General features: G+C 44.4%; 1 protein-coding gene across 14 annotated transcripts in view; it reads right to left on the reverse strand.

Moving 5' to 3' along the window:
- LOC119655729 (spectrin beta chain) overlaps positions 1-25,168 on the reverse strand; it is a 135,135-nt gene that overhangs the window by 35,017 nt on the left and 74,950 nt on the right. For 12 of the 14 annotated variants that reach the window (XM_038061768.1, XM_038061779.1, XM_038061774.1 and 9 more), the window contains one exon: positions 20,119-20,301. In XM_038061768.1, coding sequence (XP_037917696.1) covers positions 20,119-20,301 — 183 coding nt within the window. Of the gene's footprint in view, positions 1-15,911; positions 16,177-19,990; positions 20,302-25,168 lie in introns of those variants that run through there. The other 2 variants (XR_005249948.1, XR_005249947.1) reach the window with 1 other exon arrangement.

A 25,168-nucleotide genomic window follows, 5' to 3' on the forward strand; every position in this document is an offset into this window, starting at 1 on the left:
ATGGTGGTTACAGAAAGTACCTGCACCAATTCAGGCGAGATGATTCTCCCTTGTGTCCTGATTGTGGTTGCACACCTGAGGACCAGGAGCATGTTATGTTCCACTGTCCACGATTTCTCTCAGAAAGGAGGAGTCTGGAAGACTCCCTGAAACCAACTTAAGCCGGCAGAACATCGTCGGGGAAATGTTAAAGTCGGAGGGAAACTGGTGTGCGGTGAACTCCGCAATCAAAATAATACAAGAGGAATTTGGAAGAGCGGAGCGCGCAAGGAGGACGCGAAGAACGGAAGGCGTGGTCGCTTAAAGCGCAGTCCACCCCGCGGGGAAGGAAAAAGGAGAACGTGGGGGTGGTTTTAGTGGGTGAGAATCCCACACGCTGCTGCAACCTAGCACGGCAATGGCTTTGTAAGATTTCCACCTCCACCCATAAAAAAAAGACAGACAGACGGACAGACAGATATCTCGATTCTAATAAGGTTTTGTTTCACACAAAACCTAAAAAAAGGCTCCAGAACTACCGTTAAAAATTAGATCAGGAGGCGTCCGGTGGAAAAACATACATATACCAACAAAACTGCTTCTAATCGAAAAGAAGATTAAAGGCAGGAAAAGGTTTAATCGACGAGGCTTCACCCTAGAAAATGCGAGAAATGAGAAGCAACGGGCTAGCATACCTTTTACAAATGAATCCCCGATTGAACTTTTTCCAAAACCAAATCGGCGAGTGAGAACATCGAATCCGAAAACTATAGAACCAGTTCAACGACCTAAACAGAGACTTACAATTTTGGTGAACAGAGGGGTAAGTTTTATAGTGTGTTCACATAAGATGTATCATACTTGATATGTAAATATTGTAAATCAAATATATGAATCTTATGACTATAGGTGCGCGCTGTGCATCGGGTAGCCATCAATAACATTATTGCATAACCATCAATTGTACATGTCAGCAAAAATTCCATAAGGTACTTGAACTAGATCACCCAAATAGAATAACAGAAATGCATTCATGACGTATCATATATCAATCCCATACACATGTGCACACGATCCCTTTGTAGCATGCCGCTGGAAATATCGTTATGGTTTGCATGTGCATTTATTTCACTTTTATAATAAAATGGTCAACGGCGTTCATAGATCGGGTTACCGTCGATGGATATTGATGACCACGCAATAAATTAGTTTAATTTATTGTTTTAGTGTTAATTAAGCAGGGGATGTATAAAAGAACAGAGGAATGAGTAATAAACATTCATTATCTTGACCAATATATTATATATATTCGCAGCGCTATAATTTTTCTAAGCTAGGTCATCCTTGTAAGTGATTGCAAAAAAGGTATTGAGTCAAAGCGAGGTTATTCTTGCAAATTAAAACAGTGGCATATCTTAAACAGATAGTGCTTAGGATGAAGCCATCATACTTGCGGACCTCTTTTTCTTACCCACTTAAAACTCCTAAATATTTGTTCGTTCTTTAGCTTCAATGAAGACGGTGAGTTTATGGAAGAGGCTCATCTCCGCACGAAACAACGGATCCTCCGGATCCGTTGGCGATTTTGGATGCTCTCAGCATTATTCGCATGGCAAACCTGTCATCCAACATCACCATCTACTTGGCGATCCTGTTAGACCTCATCATCTTTTAGAGTTTATACGGAAAATCTGAGCTTATCATCATGGATGAAAACTGCACGGTTAACGGCGAGGGCTACCGTAACAAGTACCCCAACGACCGGCAGCAATATCCGAAAGAAATACCTCTATATCTTATGTAAGACGAAGCTTGTTGTCATATCGTAAAAGCCAGTATAGCGAAGGCGAAACAGTACTTCTCAAAGGTTCTCACTCAGGTAACTCACCCATGCGATAGTTTCCTAAGGCTACAAAATGAAAGGAACTCACACCAAATATTAATCTAATGGATTGTATTACTTAACATGTAAGCTTACTAATTAAATTAAAAATAATAGGACACATTTTATTTTTTAAATATTTAAAAAAGTAGGTGATACCAATTTCCGTCCACCCTGTACATATGTACATACATTTTACTAACCTAAAGACACCATATACTGACGCGTACATATATATATGCCCATCTAAATTGATTTAACGCATACATATATGTATGTACGCACCGCTGGTACTAACCCACACAGTCCATATTTTTGTATATTTCCCACAAACGTCATTAGCACATATATATACGCCTATACAAAATCTAGGCCTCAAAATACATCCCGTTCCAATTTCTGCACAATAAAAGTTAATAATATAATACATAATAATAATAGTAGCCGGTCCCAAGCCCGGTTGTGAAAGGAGGAGGAATGCATAGCTTCATTCTGAATGGCTGTATGTCACCGCAGCGTCTCAGGGGATAGGTAAGGAAAGTGCAGGAACTTTGCAGTCTTGCAGATTACTCACTGAGAAAGCTATCCCCCCACTTGGCAGTTACGTATAAAATGCAAATCCATTTATGAGAAGAAGAAGGAATTTAAGGTCCGGTACCGGCGAGAGTCGTCTGACTTGGTGACTGGGTCGGGCTCCCGTAATGGACAGCACGGCATCGAAACCGCTAGTCGTAGGGCGGTTCGACGTCTAGGCGTCACGATGACCAGGAGCATTGCTCCGCCTGCTACAACTGTTTTGTCACAATTTGTGACGACCATTTCAGCAGGTTCGCGTAGACAGTGGATGAAGTGGACTGAAGAAATGAAGCTTTTCATCATCCGCTCCTACTGCGAAATAACGGCGGGAACGGCTACAACATCTTATCGCCCCTTGTTGCACCAGAGATTCGTCGAGCATTTCCCGTGAGACACCCGTAGTTGAAATTCTGGACACACTAAAGCAGAAACTTTCTGTCATATGCAGTCGGTTACGACGGTATGGCGAAAGTCATTCTAGACGTGTCTAGAATGCAGCATACGTGAGGAACCAGCGGAGCCTTTTCAGATCTCTCAACGAATCCCAACAGAGCGTCCAGACAGTGCAGTTTTCAGTGACGGAGGCGGAAGAGTATTGGGGTGGACTTTCAGGGTTACCCGCCCAGCATGTTGAGCATGCTGAGTGGATCATCGCCGAAGGCACCCGCCATGCCAATACGCCTGGCATGAATTTTGCGGATGTTACCGAAGAGGAAGTTCGACGAGCCATAAACAGCTAAGAACTGGAGGGGCCCAGGTCTGGATTGGGTGCGGAATTTCTGGTATAAGAAATTTACCAGCGTACACAGTCGGTTGGCACGAAGTATAAATGAGGTCATGAGCCGGTCGGAGGAATTCCCACCCTTCCTCATTGCGAGGATTGCCTACATTATCCCTAAGAAGGACACGATGCAGGACCCCCAGACACACGACCGATTACTTGCTTACCAACCCTCTACAAATTCCTCACATCCATTATTAGTGGAAGGGTCAATGCGCACCTTGAGACCAACAGCATTCTGTCCGAGGAGCAGAAGGGCTGCCGAGTTGGGTCAAGGGGTTGCAAAGAGCAACTCATTATCGACTCGGTAGTTGTAGGACAAGCAACTAGAGGCCAAAGAAACATCTTCAGTTGCTATATCGATTATGCCAAGGCTTTCGATAACGTTCCGCATGCTTGGCTAATCGATGTCCTACATTTGTATCGAATTGATCCGAAACTAAAAAAGTTTTTGGGGACCGTCATGGAAGGGTGGAATGCCACCTTATCACTGCGTACATCTGAGGGTGCGAATACCTCAGAGCCCATCCGTATACGGACGGGCATCTTCCAGTGGGGTCCGTTGAGTCCCCTTTGGTTTTGTATGGCACTGAACCCCCTTTTATGGCTACTGAATGATGCTAAAGGGTATGCTTTGGCAGTTAAATTTGGCCTACGTGCTAAGTGTGAACTGACACACTTGATATGCTTAGATGACACTAAGTTATACGCTGGTACTGACGATCATCTTAGAAGTCTGTTGAGAATAATAGACATGTTCAACCGTGATATTCGGATGGAGTTTGGATTAGACAAGTGACGAATCCAAGCCATCCGCAAAGGTCATCATTAGCCGCATGCCGGACATAGCATTGATGACCTCCACATCGAAGCTATGACCGCGACAGACTTCTACAAGTACCTAGGAATTCTGCAAGGAATCCATGCTCGAGTTGGTGATCTGAAATATGCTCTGCTGTCCGAATTCCTGCGACGTATAGAGCTGGTACTGAAATCGCATCTCTCGCGAATAAAATAAGTGCATTGAATGTATACGTTATCCCTTCACTGGCTTATGGAGGGGTTCATGTGTGCCATTCAGGAGGGCGTGGTCGCCACCCGAGCTTATAAAAAGCTGATCATGAAAGAACGGGTGGAGAAGACCAGTGCAGAATGTGTGGTTCGGCGTTAGAGACGTTAGACCATCTCATTTCTGGCTGTACTGTTATGGTACCGGTGCAATACATCACCAGGCGTAATGCTGTATGTAAGGTCATTCATCAAAACCTTGCATACAATCATGGGCTGATTACGGGAACATGTCCGGTTTACCGATATGAGCCGCAAGCAGGACTTGATAGTTCTGCTTATAGCATGTATTGGGACCGGCAAGTTCTGACTGATCGACATACTGCACATAACAAGTCTGACGTACTATTAGTTGTCAAGACGGGTCGCTCCGCGTATATTATTGATGTTGCTATCCCCCATAAAAGCAACATTGAACGGAAATATGTGGAGAAGAAGGTGAATTATGAGCCATTGGCTCGGGAAATCAAAGAAATTTGACGTTGGTTGTTGTTCCCATAATATTGTCAGCTACAGGTATTGTACCTAAATTACTCATGGCTTCTCTTGATGCTTGGGACTTTCGCACAGTCTGGTTTAAACCATTCAGAAGTATTATACATCATTCTGCATACGTGCTCGATGTTGCGGGGAGTACTCGACAGATTTTCCCATTGACCTACCACCAGCGCCCCTTTAGTTTTTAAGTAGGTTGGATCGTCCGAGCCTAAATGCTTGGCACTTAGTGCTAGTATTAGATAAAATCCGGCATGTGTGATTGTGATAACTCGGAAATAATAATAATAATCGTGGGCTCAACAATCTAATTGGATCAGAGCCTTGAAGTGTGTTAGAGCACTTCATCCAAGACGGTAACGGTACACTACAGTTCACTTTAGGAGGGAATGTGGTCAGCATTGCGCTCGCTTGAGATTATTACCCTGATATGACTCAGGTACTCATTCACAGCTGAGTCGACTGATATTGAAAGTTAAATTTTTGCATTTTGCGTAAATTTATTGCACTCCAAGACATCATCATCATCAAACACAACTTTTATGTCTGAAGCTTCCAGCTTGCCATTTCCCGATTTGTTTAGTAATAATGATAATCGTTGGCGCAACAATCCAATTGGATCAAGGCCTTGAAGCGTGTTAGAGGAAATTATTACCCTGATTTGACGCAGGTACTCATTCATTGCTGAATCGACTGATATCTGATTTCAAATCACGATACAAATTCCACTGCCACCGAGAAAGTTTAATCTATGAACTTAAGAATAAAAATATATATTCTCTTGAAATGAAAGAAATAAAAACCGGAAATGGGATAATATTTTTTCCCGGAAATATCTCGGGTTGATTGTTTTTTTGCCATTACGTTTATGACATGCCAGGCCCGTCTTGTATTACAAGAGCTAAGTGAATCTATTATTATAACGTATAAAAGGAGCATTTCAATTGTACTTTGTATTTCTTAGGGAAGGCTGTGATTAACTTTTTGTTAAATTGCATCATTTTTGAAAATAATTTTATTTTAATAGAAAATCTCACATTATTCTTGTATATTGCCTAAACAAACACAGCTAAGTAGTGGCGCAAGCACCGATATTTGTATTTTACGTGAAGAAGGTTATAAGGTCCACTAAATTTTATAAAGATTCGGAGTGTCATTTAAAGGTGTGCCATATATTATACCAAAGTGATAACAAAACAAGTCGAAAACCCGAAGTTCAGCGCTTCATGTATGGAGGGGTTTCTTTGTTTCTTATATAAGTATATTTGAGTGCAGAACTATCCCATTTGTTCGTAGTCGGTAATGCAAATGTATATTTAGGATATCAAACTACTCACTTTAGTGTGATATTGATATTTAGTGTTTTGAGTAGCAGTAAATCAGCAATAGTATGATTTTGATCATGCTTCATACTATAGTCAATATTATTGCAAATTTTTATAACTCTAGGATAAACTTAAGGAGAGTTCCTAAAAACATAGTAATATACAATTATTAACTTAATTTGAGTAGAGACCTGAACACAACGTAGAAGCAACTTCGATTTTTTCAGATTTTTTGTTTGGTTAGTTTTTGAGAATTGGTCCGTTAAAGAAATCATCACTTTAAACCCCCGCACGTCTTTCCAACAGATGTCTCGTTTCGAAAAGTGCCAATCGACAGTCGTGTTATTGACGCGAGCGCCGATGACTCGATTCTCTCTCAATATGCAGGTATCTATAAAAGTTAAAAATGACGGCAGCAAACCAACTCGACGCCAATGAACACTTGTGGCTACAGACCTATAGTATTAAATTTAGGATTGCGGATATAATTTATAAGGAACTTCATAGTCGCAGACATCAACAAGGGTACCTTTATTCCTTCAATATCGATCGTTGATAGATCTGCAGATACTCTTCGCAAAGACCTCCTTACCGCATTGAAATCGGCTAGGGGGATTTCGTACTGTTTGGAGAATACACTTTTCGGTATTTTTGAGGATACTGTCCACATGAAGTTTCCCGCACTTCTCGAAAAATACACCAACATGACTACGAGCGAAGCTACATTTTTATTTCACGATATTTACAATCAACATAAGCGAATAGCTATGCACTCTGTGCTCGCGAAGCAAATTTAGAAATATAAGCCTCATTAACGTTCACGCCCCTACAGAGGAGACTGCAGAGTCGGAGAAGGATACCTTCTACAAGGAAGTAGGACGAACCCTCGAAGTCTGTCCCAGATATGATATCAAAATCATACTTGGGGATTTTAACAGCCAAGTAGGGACGGAGCCCGTATTCAGGCAATACGTTGGCTCCCATATAGCTTACATCAAAATACAAATGATAACGGACTGCGGATTATTCAATTAGCAGTATCGCACGAAATGGTTGTTGGAAGTACCTGGTTTGCGCGGAAAGCGGTCCACAAACACACGTGGGCCTCTCCAGATGGGACCACTTTCAACTAAATTGACCACGTGCTGATCGAACGCCGCCACCTATCAGCCTTGAGAAATGTCAGAATATATAGAGGAATCAATATAGACTCGGATCATTATCTCGTTGGCATGGTGCTTCCAGCTCGAATAACAACACCACCTCTGACAATCAGGTGAGAGTTAACACTGAAGCCATCCACAACACAGCCCTCCGGAACACCTATAAGAGGAAAATGCATGCCGCAATAACCGCAGCCAACAGACATCCTGAAGATGAAGCATTAACAAATGATCCTCACAATCACCTGAAGAACGTTATCACAAATACGGCCACAAAAGCGGTCGGAACGCTTGGTTTGACGATGAATGTAAGCTAGCAACAGAACGGAAGAATGCTCCATACTAAGTAATGTTGCATTCTCAAAGAATGCGGGCACGCGCAGAAACTTATCACGAACTCCGGCGAGCGAAGAAGCGACTTCACAGACAGAAAACGGAAGCCTGGAAGAACCAACAGGCCTGTAAACTCGAAAAGTACAAGGGGCAACCGCACCAGGCGCGGAAGTTTTACCAACAAGTCAGCAGGATGAAGCCTTACATATCTCGATGCTCATCCTGCCGAGACAAAGAGGGAAATCTGACTTCCGACAGAATGGGCACATGGAGCGATGGGTTGGGTACTTTGATCAACTACTGAATAACCAGAACATCAGCGAGTTAGAGGTCCAGTCAATTGAAGACGACGGAGAAATACTGCCACCACCAAGTATAGAAGAAACAGTCCGTACAATTTACCGATGAAATTACAGCCGAATTGGTTAAATATGGAGGCGACCAATTACACCAAGTAGTTGATAAACTTGTGCTCAAGGTATGGGACAGTGAATCAATGTCTGACTATTGAAGGACATTATCTATCTCATAAATAAAAGGGGAGATACCACACAGTGCAGTAATTATAGAAGTATCACGTTGCTAAGTACCATCTATAAGATATTCTCCGCTCTCTTGCTAGGCCGGGTAGCCCCATACGCCCAGAACATCATCGGCCCATACAAAAGAGGCTTCACTCCAGGCAAATCAGCAACAGAAAAACTGTTGGAATATGGACATCAGTTGCACCATCTTTTCATCGAGTTTAAAGTCGCCTATGATAGCATGGCCAGGGTAAAACGGTACACGGCCATAAGAGAATTCGGTATCCCGACGCAATTGATAAGATTGCCTAGGCGGACCCTGACCATTGTGCGAGGCCAGATCTACGCAGTAGGATCACTTTCGATGCCATTCAACATCAACAACGGTCTTAGACAAGGGGATGCCCTATCATGCGTCCTTTTCAACCTGGCCCTGGAGAAAGTGATCCGCGATGCTAAGGTAAATGCGAGGGGTATAATTGTCTTTATGTCCACCCAACTACTAGCTTATGCTGACGACATCGATATCATGGGAAGAACCACCCGAGACGTACAAACTGCCTTCATCCAGATCGAGTAGGGGGTGCGAGATCCTGGGCTGCACATCAATGAAGGCAAGACAAAGTATATGGTGGCAACGTCAGCTCCGAAAACCAACCAACCAATAACATCAAACCGCACTGGTTAAACGGGAAGAATAAAGATAGGAGACTACAACTTTGAGACCGTTGATAATTTCTCCTATCTAAGGTCGAAAATCACAACCGATAGCTACGACGATGAAATCTGCGCACGGTTGTTGGCAGCCAACAGAGCTTATTTCAGCTTACAAAAACTGTTCCGCTCGAAACGTCTCATCATAGGGTCAAAGCCCTTACTGTACAAGACAATGATCTTGCTAGTACTCATGTATTCCTCGCAGACTTGGATTCTTAGCAAGAAAAATTGGCCGCGTTCTAGAGAAGAATCTTTGGCCCCCTACATGAAGATGGACGATTTCGTAGCCTACATAACGACGAAATCTATGAGCGATACCATGACCGTCAGGTTGTGGATAAAATCCGGCTCAATAGATTACGGTGGGCCGGTCACTTAATCCGCATGGATAAGGATGATCCAGCCCGGAAAGCCTATAAGGACAATATCTATGGTAGAAAAAGAAGACGAGGCAGAATTTGCCTGAGATGAAGCGATGAAGTAGGTCAGAACCCCAGACAGCTTCTAGGGATATCGAATTGGTGAACCTCGGCTCAAAACCGGGATGTCTGGAGTTCCTTGATAAGGCAGGCCTAATTAAGGATACCGGTTATTGCGCCGTTGATAATGATGATATTCACAGTCTAACAAATTGAGATTTCAAGATCGCATTTTTCCACGATTCCTCGATTCGTTGAAAAAAAAAACAAATTTCTCCAATCACAGGTGAAATATTTAGACCTTCTAATCTCTAATCTAATTAGTGGTTAGAGCGCTAGGCTGTCGTATTAATTGGTTACCACCTTGAATGGAGTGCTCTAACACGCTTCAAGGTCCTGATCCCATCTACAAACAAACAATATCGCTAATTTATGATACATACATACTAATAGGCTAAGAGTTATCAATAGGAATTTTCAAAAGTTCAGTTGGATCGTAAAATAATGGTTCTAAATAAAGTATTATAATAACCGCTGCAAGAGACGGCGTCAAGGTGTTATCATCATCGCGGGTTTTCCTTTCTCTTGGCGAGGTCATTCTTAATTTCGGTCTGCGCTTGAAAGCGTCCGCTTCGGTTGTCATTTCTTTGTGCGTGCGTACATTTGTGGGTTCGGCCTGCCGTGTAGTTAGCACAGTTTCACCGCCTGTTCGTTTAAATACTCGCGTCGCAAAGTAGTTTCTTTTTGTTAGTCAAGATGCCGATCGACAACAAAGGTGCGGCAGGCCCATCGGACCCGCAAATGACCGCCCTCGCCGTGCGCGTTCCTCCATTTTGGCGATGGAACCCGGAGCTGTGGTTCATACACTTGGACGCGCAGTTCCAAATATTCGGAATCACATCGGACGCGACCCGCTTCAACTATGCGGTGGTCGGCCTGGATGAAGAGTCGATTCTTCTGGTGTCCGACGTAGTGAAGTCGGCATCATACTCGCAGCTCAAGAGCGAGTTGATCGGGCGCCTGTCGGCAAGCGAGTCGGCAAAATTAGACTACTTGCTGGCGGGTTTAACGTTGGGTGGTCGAACTCATTTCGCGAAGCAATTGGGTGGGAGCAAGATCGGCGATGATCTGATCAAGTCGCTCTGGCTGCGACGGCTCCCGGAGGGCACCCAGGCGATCCTTGCTTGCGTCTCCGGTTCCTTAGCGGAACTGGCAGCGAAGGCCGACCAGGTGCAGGAGGTGTACGTACGCCCAACCATAGTGGCCGTTCAACCACCGTCGGATGAGGTGAGCGAGTTGAGGCGCGAGATAGCCGCTTTAACAGCCAGCGTGGCCGAGATGCGGGCTACGTTGGACACTCAGCGTTCGGGTGCCAGATCGCGAGCTCGCTCACGGTCTGCCACACGAAAAGGGCGTTCGGGTAGCAGGTCGTCAAGACAGCCTGCGGACAAAGGTATTTGCTAGTACCATCTTAGATTCGGAGATAAAGCAACAAGATGTACGCTACCGTGTAAATTCGCGCCTACCGCAAAAAACTAGATCCGCGGGGGGTCTTGGCGACGGCCACCCAGAGCGCAGCGCCACATCGCCTAACTATTTTCGACCCCCTCAGTAGGCGCAACTACCTTGTCGACACTGGTGGGGAGGTTTCGGTTCTTCCCGTACCCCGGCATCATCGACTTTACCCACAGCCGCTCAAACTGGCGGCAGCAAATTCCTCCCGCATCAACACATACGGGTATAGGCAAGTGGACGTGAGTCTTGGCTAGCGTAGGACGTTTTCGTGGCGCTTCATCCTGGCGGATGTCAGCTTCCCCATATTAGGTGCAAAATAATTCCCTTTTAGACCCCACGACCAACCTTAATTCGTCGGGCCAAATGGTATCTCCCACTGACAATAACCTTTCCGTTCTTTTGGAAGACATCACCGACTCTCGTGTTCGGACACTCCTCCAAAAGTTCAGCCAGATTACTACCGAGTGTAGTCTCTCAAAACCAGTGAAGCACAATGTGCAGCACCACATTAACACTACTGGTTCCCCGATCTTCTCGAAGGTGCATCCTCTACCACCCCAGAAACTGACTATTGCGCGGAAAGAATTTGGACAACTTGTTCAACAGGGTATCTGCATGCCCTCAAACAGCTGTTGGTCTTCTCCACTGCATATAGTCCCAAAGCCAAATGGCGAATGGCGCCCCTGTGGGGATTACAGAAGGCAAAATGCACAGACTGTTCCTGACCGATATCCAAATTCCACTCATCCACAACTTTGCGCATCACCTCGCGAATTGCCGCATCTTTTCGACCTTAGACTTAGCCAAGGCTTATCACCAAATCCCATCTCGAGTGCATTTTTCAACGACTCCTTGAGGCCGGTTTAGTCCTAAACGTTAAGAAATGCAAATTCCCTCAAAAACGGGTGAGATTCCTTGGCCACTCCATTTCCCCTGAAGGAATACAGCCCGACCCAGACATGGTGCAAGCGATAACAAGCTTCTCGCGTCCAAAGACAGTGAAGGAGTTGAGGAGGTTCTTGGGCATGCTAAACTTCTATCGTTGTTTCCTGCCCAAGGCCGCTCATCGCCAGTCCGTTCTGAACGCGTACTTGTCTGGCCCCAAAACTAAGGTCACACGAGAGATCGTGTGGTCTGAAGAGGCTATCCGCGCGTTCGATAAATCCCGTCAACAGCTGGCCGACGCTACACTCTTGGCATTTCCTCTGCAAGATGCACCCCTAGCCGTTTTTGTTGATGCCTCTGACATCGCAGTAGGTGCTGCCCTTCACCAAAAGGTGGATCAAGTCTGGCAGCCGTTGAGCTTTTTCTCGAAGCAGTTGAATCCCGCTCAACGGAACTACAGTACCTACGATCGCGAACTGCTCGCCGTGTACTTGAGCATCAAATACTTCCGTTTCTCCCTAGAAAGCATGCCGTTCACAGTGTTCACGGACCATAAGCCTCTCAGGTATGCTTTGAAACAAAAGCCCGACAAAGCGTCCCCTCGTCAGCTTCGATACCTGAGCTTTATAAGCCAGTTTACGTCATACATCCAGCACGTGTCCGGCAAGGACGACATAGTTGCTGACGCTTTGTCTCGTGTCTCCGAGGTTAACATCCCCGCCTCACTCAATTTCTCGGCTATTGCCAAGGCGCAGGAGGATGACGCAGCACTTCAGAGCCTCAAATCCAACCCCAAATACAAATTTCGGGAGTTGCCCATCTTCGGCTCAAACCTCTCTCTCTGCTGCGAAGACTCGGAAAAGGGACCTCGGCCATACATTCCGGCCACCTTTCGCAAGGAAGAGTTCCACGCAGTTCACGACTTAGCACATCCAGGCATCAGGACAACAAATCGGCTAATCACCGAGAAATACTTCTGGCCCTCCATGAACAAGAATGTCAATTCCTGGACCAGAGAGTGCATCGCATGCCAGAAGTGTAAAGTCTCCAGGCATGTAAGGAAAGAAGACATAGTAGGGCCTTTGCGAGACTCGCACGGTTCCAAGTATTGCCTTACAATCATCGACGGGTTCACGCGGTGGTCTGAGGCAATACCTCTGAAAAACATTACGGCGCAATCTTGTGCCGAAGCCCGCTGTCGAGAGTGGATACCTGGCTTTGGCGTCCCTGCAGTGGTCATCACTGACCAGGGAATGCAATTTGAGTTCACTCTTTTCTCCGAGTTAGGTAAATTCCTGGGTTTTAAACGCCAGCGGACTACTGCATACCACCCGCAATCCAATGGGATGCTAGAACGTTGGCACCGGACGCTGAAAGCCGCCATTATGGCACACGACGATCCGTCCTGGACTCAAGTCTTGTCTCTCGTCCTACGTACAACCCGACGAGAGGAATTTGCTGCCAGCCCCGCGGAGCTGGTATACGGGGAGAACGCAAGACTCCCAAGCGACAAGAGATCGGGTCTCACGGAGTCGGGGTTGGTGCGTCTGCTGAGGGACAATCTCCGACGCATCAAAGTCACCCCCCCCCCCCCCCCCCCCCCCCTCAGAGACTCGCCCACACCTGCCTGTTCGCCCAAGGAACTGAACACATGCACGCACGTTCTGGTCAGGACGGATGCCGTCCGGAAGCCGCTGCAGCCTCCATATGAGGGCCCGTACCGCGTTCTCGAGCGGGGAGAACATTTCTTCAAGCTCGAGATCGGTGGACACAAAAAGGCGGTCTCTCTGTCCAGGCTGTGCGCCCCGAAGCAGCGTCGTGTCCGCTTCGTGAATTGACGGTGAACGAAGTTCCGGGATCAGCCCCGAAACCCCCTAGGTTTCATCTGAGGGCGGAGTGATGTGGCGCGGCAGGATTCGCAGCATTTGGAATTTATTTCGATGCTCTCAATGTACTCCTGCATCTCCTCCCCCTAGGCTTCCATATTTAATACGTTGCAGCTTGCAGTGCCATCAGACTACGTAAGTCCGGATGCTGGGCAGCGAAGTCTTACGGTCAGCAACCTCCTAGACGAAGTACCTCCGAAAATCTGAGCATTCCCCACGGACTATGCCACACGCAATCTCAACTTCACAAGAAACTTTGCTGTGGACCTTCCAACCAGGACAAAGTGGAAGACCCGCGGGATGTTGCAAGGTTATGACACAGTATACTTTACGGACGGATCAAAGATGGTCTGTGGAGTTGGCGCTGGGGTTTTCTCGAGTACACACAGTGTATCCAAGTTGTATGGTCTCCCAGGTTTCGCCAGTGCATTCCAGGCAGAAATACTGGTGATATTGGAAGTATGTCGATGGCCAAAGCGAGATTCGAGCCCCAAGCGTAACATGGCCATTCTGACTGACAGCTAAGCGGCCATCAAGGCCTTGTACTCAGCGACGACATCCTCCAGGTTGGTGGGGCAGTGCAGAGACGCGCTGAGCCGTATGGGTTCCCGGGCATAGGAACATAGAGGGGAATGAGCGGGACGATGGATTGGCCAGGAGAGGCTCTGCTCTTGGCAGCCCTGCCGCGAATAAAGTCGGTGTTGCGCTGACGACTGTCGCGGGCCGAGTCAACTCGCACTACCTAGCAGCCACGAGCCTAAGATTGTGAAGGCTTACGAGCTGTGCCAAGTCAAGGAGAATTTGGCCTGCTTATAACATAGCCCGATCGCGAGAGCTCCTGTGCCAGACGCGTGCAAATGCATTCAAGATTACGGCGGTCTGCACGGGGCACTGGCCCATAGAGGACCATGCCACTAGGCTTGGCATACCCTATAATTCGCATTGCCGAAACTGCGGAGAAAGAAGAGAAACCCTCATGCACTTTTTCTGTGATTGCCCAGCTCTAGCTAGAGTCAGGCTACGGACACTGGGTAAACCATTCTTTGGGGACCTCAGAGAGATTTCTAGCTGCAGGGTGGGAGAGCTACTTTCTTTCGTGAATGCTGCGGGCTGGATCTGAAGATCCGAGCCGGCTAGACTGTGCCTTCTTCTACCACTGTCACTGACTGCAAAGCCGTTTTCTATGCACCCATCGCATTTCAAGATCGACCATTGACTGCCGTCTTGCGAATCAAGCCACCGATGAAACAGCGTGAGAAATGTAATATGGTTGGCTAAGGTATTCATTCAAGCTGAGTCGACTGGTATCCGACGTCAAATTCCGCACAACAGCCTTGTGGTTAGAGCACTCAGCTATTCGGACACCAGTAAACCAAGTAGGTGGTTCACCAAACCAAGTACGAGGTTTGACGATGTTAAATTAAAGATCAGCGAAAAGAAACGCCTCTACCACAAGTTACTTAACCATAAAACGCTGGTCAATTAGTAAATCTATAAAAATGCCCACCGGGAAGTACAGAAAGCGATCGATGTCACCTGAGCGGTTCAGATCTTCACGCTAAACTGGACACTCGGGAGGGCGAGACATCTGTATTGAATGGTCAAAAACCGACACGATTGGACACAGGACTTCTGTCGTGTTAATGACAAGAACAGCACTTTGCTTACCGATCAACGAGCTGCGACGGATAGATGTCGAGAAAATTTCGAACGGATTTCAATTCAATTTGTTCACCCGCCACTTCCACAAGCACTACCGACATTTGGGGCAATTCCACCTATCAGCACCACGGACTTCTGAGGAAGCACTAGAACGAATAAAATTGGGGGAAACAACAGGACCTGATGACGTCGCGTCTGAGCTCTAGAAAGCGAGGAGCTGGGAGTTCAGCGGAAGAATTTGTTCGTCTTCCACTTCCATAAACATTGCCAACATTTTACTCCAAAGTTCACCTGTCAGGGTGACTGAAGTCTAGGAAGCAATAAAACGAATGAAATCGAGGAAAGCTGGAACCCAACACTGTGGCTCAGTGAATTCTGCAGTCGGGTTATTGAGGAAGGTAGAACAACATCTGACTGGAAAGAAAGTGCCAGTTCCAATATGGTGCAAGTTGGAATACCGGGTAAAATTTTAAAATATGGAAATTTACTGTTATTAACTTTATTTGTGCAGATATCGGAACCGGATGTATTTTGAGGCCTACCCACTGTGATTTTTCCCAGATTTTTCGATTGGATAGTTTCTGAGAAATGGGAGCACGCGTTTGATAACTCCCATGACCATATCTGGTGAAAAAATATTGTTGATTCTAGGATAAAGTTAAGGGAGTTCCAAGGTAATTCCAAAATATACTTATAGTAAATATGGTAATATACTATTAATTTTATTTAAATATATATCGGTATGGAGAGTAGATACCATGTGCATGGATTTCTTCTCAGATATTTGGGTGGGGTAGTTTCAGCAACGAGTCCTTGACCAATTTCGGACCCTGACATTCTTCAGTAGTACTCTCGAAAGCAAAACAAGATACCACAAATCGAGTTATGCCAGCCGGATAAGTAGCCATCGAAACCGTAACAATTCGCTTATGGGCGGATTTTTATGTTTTGCTTGTGGCATCAGTCCTAAATCAGTATCAAGGGAGCAAACTTAGAAAATTAATACATTTACGTGCACTTACAGTGGCGGTAGAGAAATCGCTATATATTACATTCTTTTCAATGTAATTTCTTACATTCAAATTTTAATGAATTTGTCTGTTGTTAAATGTCACTTCCAGCAAAGTGTCAAAGTGGTTATAATTTACAACAGCTCACTATAACAGAACTTTTGTCAAAATTAATTTTTTTTAAAAAAGTGGTAATTCAGTGCGGTAATAATAATAAATATAACGCTTCTTGCTTATAATATACCAACTTTGTAACCAAAATAGTAAGTTTAATCATTTTTTATAATAAAGAAAATAAAATCGATTTTTTTTTAAATGGGACATGGACCGCATTGTACTCCCGAGAGAAATTTGATAAAGAAGCCGATCAAGAATGATAGAACATAGAAAAAATATTCACAATCTTCTTTCCTGTTCCGCTAAAGTAATTGCAACTGCAATCAAATATAAATAACTCGGAATACCGGGAGTTCGGCGCTCCGGGTTTTGTGTTTATCTTATGTGAATAACTCTCTAGGCATATCTTTCCGTTCTTCCATAGCTAAAAATGAACATATTCCTTATTTACTGCCAAACTTCAAGATATAAATACGAACGTACATATCAAAGTATCAATATTTTGCTCATTCTAAGCAAACAAACTTTGCCTATTATCGTATACTACCACATCTTATATATAAATACGCATCTCCATATATTTCTACTTTACGCTGTGCTCAAAAGCATACATATATGTACGTAAATGAAATTCCGCCGATACTAACGTAAACACATGTTCACATTATTGTACTCTACCCGCAACCTTCATCAGCACATACATATACATCCACATGTCTGCTCCAGCAACTAATACTGATATACAGATAACTAAGCTAAGCTAATAAAGGAAAACTAAAATAAATCCGCCGTTCATATAAATAAGCCCACTTTATATGGCGACGACTTACACGTCTTAGGAGTGCAATAAATTTACGTGAAGTGCAAAACTTTGACCTTCTATAACTTTGTTGATAACAGTTTGATTGCCTCCAAACTTTTCAGAATTATGTCCTATATTATCGCCTATACTGATGCGGATGGGTATTTAGGATGTATTTTGAGGCCTAGATTTCGAATAGATGCATTCCTATGATTATTTTCAGATTTTTCGTTTGGATGTTTTGAGAACGCTCCGCTAGGTTTCACCAAATATTAGAAACACCAACAATTTGGAAAAGTACTAATCAAGCCCTTCCATTTGATACTCCACATTACTATATTATATATATGTAAAAACTACACCCCCTTTCGCATAACACATCGTTCAATAAGTCCCGGGACTAACTATGAAAACAACATTTTATCGGCAAAATTCTTTATTATTCATCAACATAATCTCCTTCAAGTGTAATACAATCATTCCAACGTTTCTCTAACTTTTCAATGCCATATTTGTAGAACGATTTGTCTTTTGATTCAAAATGAGCCTCAGTAGCAGCGATTACCTCCTCATTTGAGCCAAATCTTTTTCCCTGGAGCATCTTTTTGAGATCCGCAAAGAGCCAGTAGTCGCTGGGGGCCAGATCCGGCGAGTACGGAGGATGAGGAAGCAGTTGGAAGCCTAATTCGTTGAATTTGGTCATCGTTTTGATTGACTTGTGGCACGGTGCGTTGTCTTGGTGAAAGATGACTTTCTTCTTCTTCATGTGTGGGCGTTTTTTCGCTATTTCGGCCTTCAAACGATCCAATAACACCATGTAGTAGTTGCTATTGATGGTTTTTCCTTTTTCGAGGTAGTCAATGAAAATTATACCATTCGCATCCCAAAATACGGACGCCATCACTTTGCCGGCCGACTGTTGTGTTTTTGGACGTTTCGGGCGGCTTTTACCGGTCGTACGCCATTCAGCTGACTGCCGACTTGGCTCCGGAGTGAAATGGTCAATCCATGTTTCGTCCACTGTCACATATCGACCCAAAAACCTGTTTATTGCGAGTAAACAGTGCCAAACAGCTCTCCGAATCATTGATACGTTGTTGCTTTTGTTCCATTGTGAGCAAACACGGCACCCATTTGGAAAAAACCTTTTTCATAGCCAATTTTTGGTGCATAATAGTAAATGCACTACCAGTTGATATGTTCCCCATCTTAGCTATCTCACGCACTTTCATTTTGCGGTCATCCATCACGATTTTCAATACTTGCTTGGTGTTTTCGGGAGTTACTCCCTCATTTGGCCGACCCGAACGTTCCGCATCATTTGTATCAGCACGACCGCGTTTCACGTCGAAAACCACCGACAAATGGTTGTTTTCGACGGAGTAGAGTCCGGATAACGTTTTTCAAGCCATTGCTGACCTTGAACAGTGTTTTTCCCCATTAGAAAACAATGTTTTATCAACACACGAAACTTGTTTTGGTCCATTTTTTCACGATTGCAAAGGTAGCGTCAGTTTAACCACTATAGCTTTCTTGGTTATGTTTCGAATTACATACAATTTTGACACATCTTATCTGAAGGTTGGTACTTCTGAACCTTGGTATATAAATGGCATTATTATTACGCTAGTCCCGGCACTTATTGAACGATATGTTATATGGGGATCCCCTTTAATTAAAAGGTAAAATGCTACCATTGTTCCATGTAACAGTAAACAAACACCACATGTTCCCACCAAATTCGGTGACAATATATTCAGCCTTTTCTGGGTAAATCGGGTGTGACAAATAGATATTGAATTGAATTTAATCAGGTTTTGCTTCACACAAAACCTTAAAGCCAATTGAATCTCGTCGTCCGAAAACGTAAACGTAAAAACGGAAGTAAAATGTATCGTCGAGTTTTCAGACAGAAGTCCATGACTGCATGCAGTTTATATAAAAGACAAATTCAATTTGACGATATACGTTGAAATTGTTCGAAACAAATTAAATGTCTAAATTTGAACGATGGAAGTTTGTGAAATGTGCCAATTATGAAAGCGATACATATTGCAAAAAGAATTCGATATGTAAAACAAAATGTGGAATGTATGTTTGTGAATATGAAGCCTCGCATGACAACGAAAAAGATTCAAAACGGAGGAGTGCTCCATTTCCAGCATCATGATATGGACCTGCATTTCATTCTCTGGTGTTGGTCCAATATACTCGATGCAGATATTTTGCAGGAAGTTATCCTCTCGTATGCAAAGCACGAAATGTCTCTTAAATGGGTTTTCCGGCAGGACAACGACTCAAAACATACAGACTGAAAATCGAAAGAATTGTTTTTGGACAATGGAATTATTGTAACGGCTGCTAGCCTGCTACGTTGCCTGACCTAAAAACTAAACAATAACATCGATTTTTGGATAGCGAAACGTTTCTAGAAGTCGATCTTTGTTGAAAGGTACCAACAGCTTTTGGACTCAATAAAATATCGTCGCGAAACAGTTATTAAGCTCAAAGGACATATAACCAAATATTGAACCTTTCTTTGTTAATATTACATACCCAAGGATTATTTCGTTTTTGTTTATTGTTGAATGAAATATTGAACTGCTATTATTCTTACCGCTCCATTCTAGACCTTATATAATAAATGCTGTTGCATTTATTTCTATTTAAATATACTTTCACATTACCCTGGCTACACATATTGACTGAATTTTATCACTATATTCTAATTTCAATCGAAATTTGAAGTTCATTTTTTGCCTTTTCACAGTTTATGAAGGCGGCACTGCTATTTTTTACCGTTTTTCGCGAATTCATAATGAAATTGAGCAACTTAGGTAAATAAACTTACTTTTGTAAATAAATAAGGAAGTTAGCAACCCTTGTAAGAATTATATATAACAACGAACGCATTTTCTCCCCCAATTATGCAACAATTGATTCTTACGAAATTGGAGAAAAATGTTAAATGATATTTACTTTTTCTTTAAGGTAAAGAAGCTTCGTCGTTTCGGTTCATCTTTCTGCGATGATGCTGGCAAAGTCATTGATCGTCCTTCACCGCTTGTCACTCTTTCGCACTGTGCTTTTAAAGCGGCCACCCATTGATTCATTTCAGAATCATCGTGAGCTTGAAGGAGAAATTCGCCACCATTTGCGATTCTGAAATAAAGAACAGTTAAAGTATTTAGTATTGAGCAATGCGCCGATATAAATAATAACAAGAAAATGTATAATGAAAAGTTAAATGTAATAAAACCTGTGCAGCTTTTTTTAAAAAAAAAAAGCAACGTCGAAAACAATGGAAGTCAACAAGTACAGAGGAAAAGTTATTAAAATACTGAAAAAAGGGGGGAGGGGGGAAAGGACACCATACATTGCGTGCTACGTACTAACGGGACAAATGCACACCCAATGTCTTTAAAAAAGGAATACACAAAACCTTTCATACCCGGTTTCCCGACCTGTTTTATATTTTTATCCGCTACATGAAGCTTATGTGTTTTTCTTTTTCCTTCTAAATTATATTATAGCAACGAAGATAATTCAACCTCCTTTTGATTTGAGGACTTCCTTCCTCCCCCTTTTCCCTCACTAGCCCCACAAAACTCCCTTTATCAGAGGGGTATCTTCCAATAGAATCGTCTGAGGATGGCAGTCAGGGGGCGAATCTCGAAAGCCGCGAATCACAATACATCTGAGGAAGGGATAACATCGGTTGAGGATGCGATCATTCGTGGATTCTCCTTTTTGATTACAGCACTCGAGTCCAGAGTTTTACACCACAACGCATGCGGACCCACGCATGGGAAAGGACACATGCATTTTTTGTAAAATGACACGTTAGGGATCAAAGTGTTCGAAGGACCCTGAACTGAGTGATTTAAATATCTCCGGTCAATGCAATCAGCCAATGGAGAACTGCGCAATGAAATTGCTTCACGCATTAACGCAACCTGAATGAAGTGGTGTTCCACAACTGGGGTTCTTTGTCATCGACATATCAACAAACGTCTCAAATTTAAAATTTACCGATTCTGAGTGTTGGCTGACTATAAGAGACAATGAAACGTAATTTTGCGGTAATTGAGATGAAGATGATGCGTTGGACTAGTGGACGCGCTAATAAGAATTCACTTGCTAAAATTGATCTGAATGTCGATGGTAAGTGACCAAAAGGCCGGCCGAAACAACGGTGGCTTCATACGTTGGATGGGGACTTAAAAGCCCGTTATTACATCCAGATCAGACATTTGATAAAATAAAATAGCGAAACCGATCACCACGAGCCGAACACGCTTGTGAACGGGACAGAGGCTGAAGAAAAAGAAGATGTGAGGAGCGACGAGTGAATGATAGTTTCGTGTCACATAGTTAAAAATTCCATTGCCCTATATTTCTATCTTTATCATTTGTTGCAAAGTACTGTATTGATAATAGTGAACCCCACACGGTTCAAATTCGGAGTTTAATATTATTAGCAAATGTGAAGAACTTAACCAACAACAGATACAAAACAAGTCGGGAAACCGGAAGCTGGGCGCTTCAGGTATGAAAAGATTTTGAGTCCTGCCTTACTTTTAGTGTGTACATTTTGACTCCTTACTCGGGTACTTTACAATTCACGTCAAAACTAATATCAGCTTCGGAAAGTACTAGCGCGACTTTCCATTTGTACCAAACACGACTATATACCGTGAAAAAAATGTTTAAACCCCTCCTTTGCATGTATGGATAGCCCCCCTTTATACCCCACCAACATTTATGTCACTCGCCGCATACACAAAACCTTAAAAAGCAGTGTTGTAAACAATAAAATACCGGCGCTGCAAGAGTCGGCAGGCGGTTTTTTGAAAAGTATCGATCCGGTCACCGCCGAATCGGTTTCCCTGTAGCTGCTGCAGTTCATTCTGTTCTTTTTCCGCTTCGGTCGTCGGGTTCCGCCTCTGCTTTACTCTCTAGCTCACATGTCTGGGGAATACAAACCCATGGGAGGTGCGATCTCCCCTGTGTTAGCGATTTCAGTCAAGGTGCCCCCCTTTTAGCGGCGCAATACGGCGGTGTGGTCCTCCAATTTGCGCTGGCAGACGTCACAACAGACGCCACGCGTTTGGCCCACCCCCTTATCGGTCTCGACTGGGATACTATTGGATTGGTCACGTACGTGCTGGAGGAATACTTCTACGTCAGGCTGAAAGAACTGCTCATACGCCGGTTGTCAGTGAGTGAGGAAGCGAAGCTGAATCACTTGCTGAACGCTCGTGACGCTGGGGGACTATATTACCAACCAGCTGCTTCCAGAAATAGGGCACCTGGAGAACAGCCGTCCCATCTTGGCCTGCGCGAACTGGGGGTCGCTGGAAGTGTTGTCTGCCAAGGCCGATAAAGCCCACGAGGTGCACGCATACCGCGTGGCTGCGGAAGGCTCTAGAGGCACCCCGTCAGGAAGTAGAAGACCTGAAAACAATGGTGACGACGCTTGTAGACGACATGTGCAAACTTACGATTGCAGTCAGGGTTGAGGTCTGCTTTCCGAAAAGAGCGTTAGGGTATTCGCACCCCGGGACACTCATCGGCCTCGACAATTTGCTGGTATCACCGTAAATTCGGAGCACAAGGGACTAAATGTACCGCCGGATGCAATTTTAATACAACAAAAAACTAGGCTCGCTTGGTGCCTCGGCGAAGGCTACCCGAAGCGCAGTACCACATCTCCTTACAATATTCGATCCTCTGAGCAGGCATCGGTTTCTGGTCGACCGATCCGCACATATGGCTACAGGCAGGTGGATGTAAGCCTCGGATTGCGCCGAACTTTTTCGTGGCGATTCGTTTTGACGGACATTAGCACCCCCTTTTGAGGCGCACACTTCCTGTTTCACTATGAGCTGTTGTTGAGCCTGCAGAACAAATTCTTAATAAACTCCGCATCCTCATTAAAGTCGTCAGGAAAACTTTCCATTGATTTCGAGGACGTTGCCGACCAACCCATTCGGGCACTCCTCCAAAAATATCACAACATCACTACTGAAAGTAGCTCATCCCAGCCGGTTAAGCACGATGTGCAGCACCTCATCAATCTTAATGGCTCTCCGATCATCTCATCTCTCCCTATCACCCTAGAATCTAGCTGTTGCAAAGACAGAGTTCGATATTCTTATAAAATAAGGTATTTGTAAACTGCTGTAGATAGCTGTTGATCATCTCTATATGATCCCTAAGTCGAATGGCTAATGAAAGCCTTGCGGAGATTACAGGCGTCTAAATGCTCAGACAATCCTCGACCGGTACTCTATTCCACCCATCCATGATTTCGCGCATTCAATGACAGACTGCCGTATTTTCACGACCTTGGACTTGGCCAAAATGTATCACAAATCCCTGTTGCTCTCGAAGACATTCCAAAAGCGGCTCTCTGCACACCATTCGGACTCTTCGATTTCATCAGGATGACGTTGGGCCTGTGCAACGCTACGCAAACATTCCAGAGATTCATTCACTCTATCCTACAAAACTTATACTTCTGTTTCGTTTACATGGATGATGCTTTGGTTGCCTCTTCTTTCGAATCTGAGCATTTGGACCATTTCAAGTGCGTTTTTCAACGTCCCCTTAAGGCCGCATTTTGAAAAATGCAAATTCCTACAGAAGCAGTGAAATTTCTCTCCATTAAATACTTCCGCTTCTCCCTTGAGGGCAGGCACTGTGTTCACGGACCACAAGCCCCCTTATTTTTACGCTTAAACAAAAGCTCGTCAAAGATCCTCCTCGCCAACTTCAGCAACTGAGCTTCATCGGCCAGTTTACTTTCGACATCTAGTACGTGTCTGGAAAAGACAGCCTCGTTGCGGGCGTTTTGTCTCGAATCTCGGAGGTCACAGTCCCCGCCGCGGTCGATTATACGGCAATCGCCGTGGCGTAGAAAGACGACGCAGAGTTTCAGAGTCCAAATACAAGTTTAAGGAGTTTCCTATCTTCGGCTCAAACTTCTACTTACTCTGCGAAACCTCAGACAAGAGACCTAGGTATTTCGCGCTATACATGATCTTGCACAACCACTCATCAGTATGACGAACCGACTAGTCTTTGAAAAATACTTCTGGTTGTCCATGAACAGGGGCGTAAATTCTTGGTACAGGCAGTGCATCGCATGAAAGAAGTGTAAAATCAGGAAGCACGTAATAAAATAAGTAGGCGTATTTCCTCGTTCGACCAAGCGCTTCCACACCATTCCCCTCGACATCATCGGTTCTTTGCGGAACTTACAAGGATACGCGGTGGCCTGAAGCAACACTTCTGACTGACATTACCGCACAATCTTCGGCCGAGGCCCTCTATGGAGAATGGATCTCGCCTTTAGTGTACCAGCCGCAATATCGCAGACCATGAAATGCAGTTTTAGTCTGTTCTTTTCGCGGAATTAGGCAAGCTTCTTGGTTTCAAACGTTACAGGACCACTGCATACAATCCACAGTCCAATAGGATTCTGGAAAATTGGCACCGGACACTAAAGACCGCCTTAATGACTTGCGACGATCCGTCGTGGTTGCGCCTTTCGTCCTCCTGGGTCTTCAAACAGGACAGCGGAGGTGGTGTACGGGGAGAATCTACGCCTTTCCGCCGACTCAGTGCTGGATATCAGTATAGGTTTAAGCGACTGCGGCCGACTCCACCTTCCCGAGACACAACGCCGGAGGTCGACAACCCCAGAGACACTTTTCGGAGCACTCATCCAAGCTTGACATTCAGGGGGAGGGTCTCATGGGTCTCTTTGCTAAGGCTGAAGGTCTTCGCCGAACAGGGAGACGCTCCAAAAAAATGTTTCAGCTGGGGATATGGTGGCATGAACCACGTCTGCATTGTCTTCGCAGACGCACTGTACTGCTGGCGGCTTCTTTTCCAAACCGCCGACGAGAACTGACCCGTGGGATTCGCTCCTGACATTACACGTGTTTTTATACTTATTTGAATTTAATAAAGAAATATTTATGTTCAACGGAGACTTTGCATTCTGGAAGTCTTTTGACCA

This window comes from Hermetia illucens, chromosome 4, assembly GCF_905115235.1.
Source record: "Hermetia illucens chromosome 4, iHerIll2.2.curated.20191125, whole genome shotgun sequence".
Taxonomy (NCBI): Eukaryota; Metazoa; Arthropoda; class Insecta; order Diptera; family Stratiomyidae; genus Hermetia; species Hermetia illucens.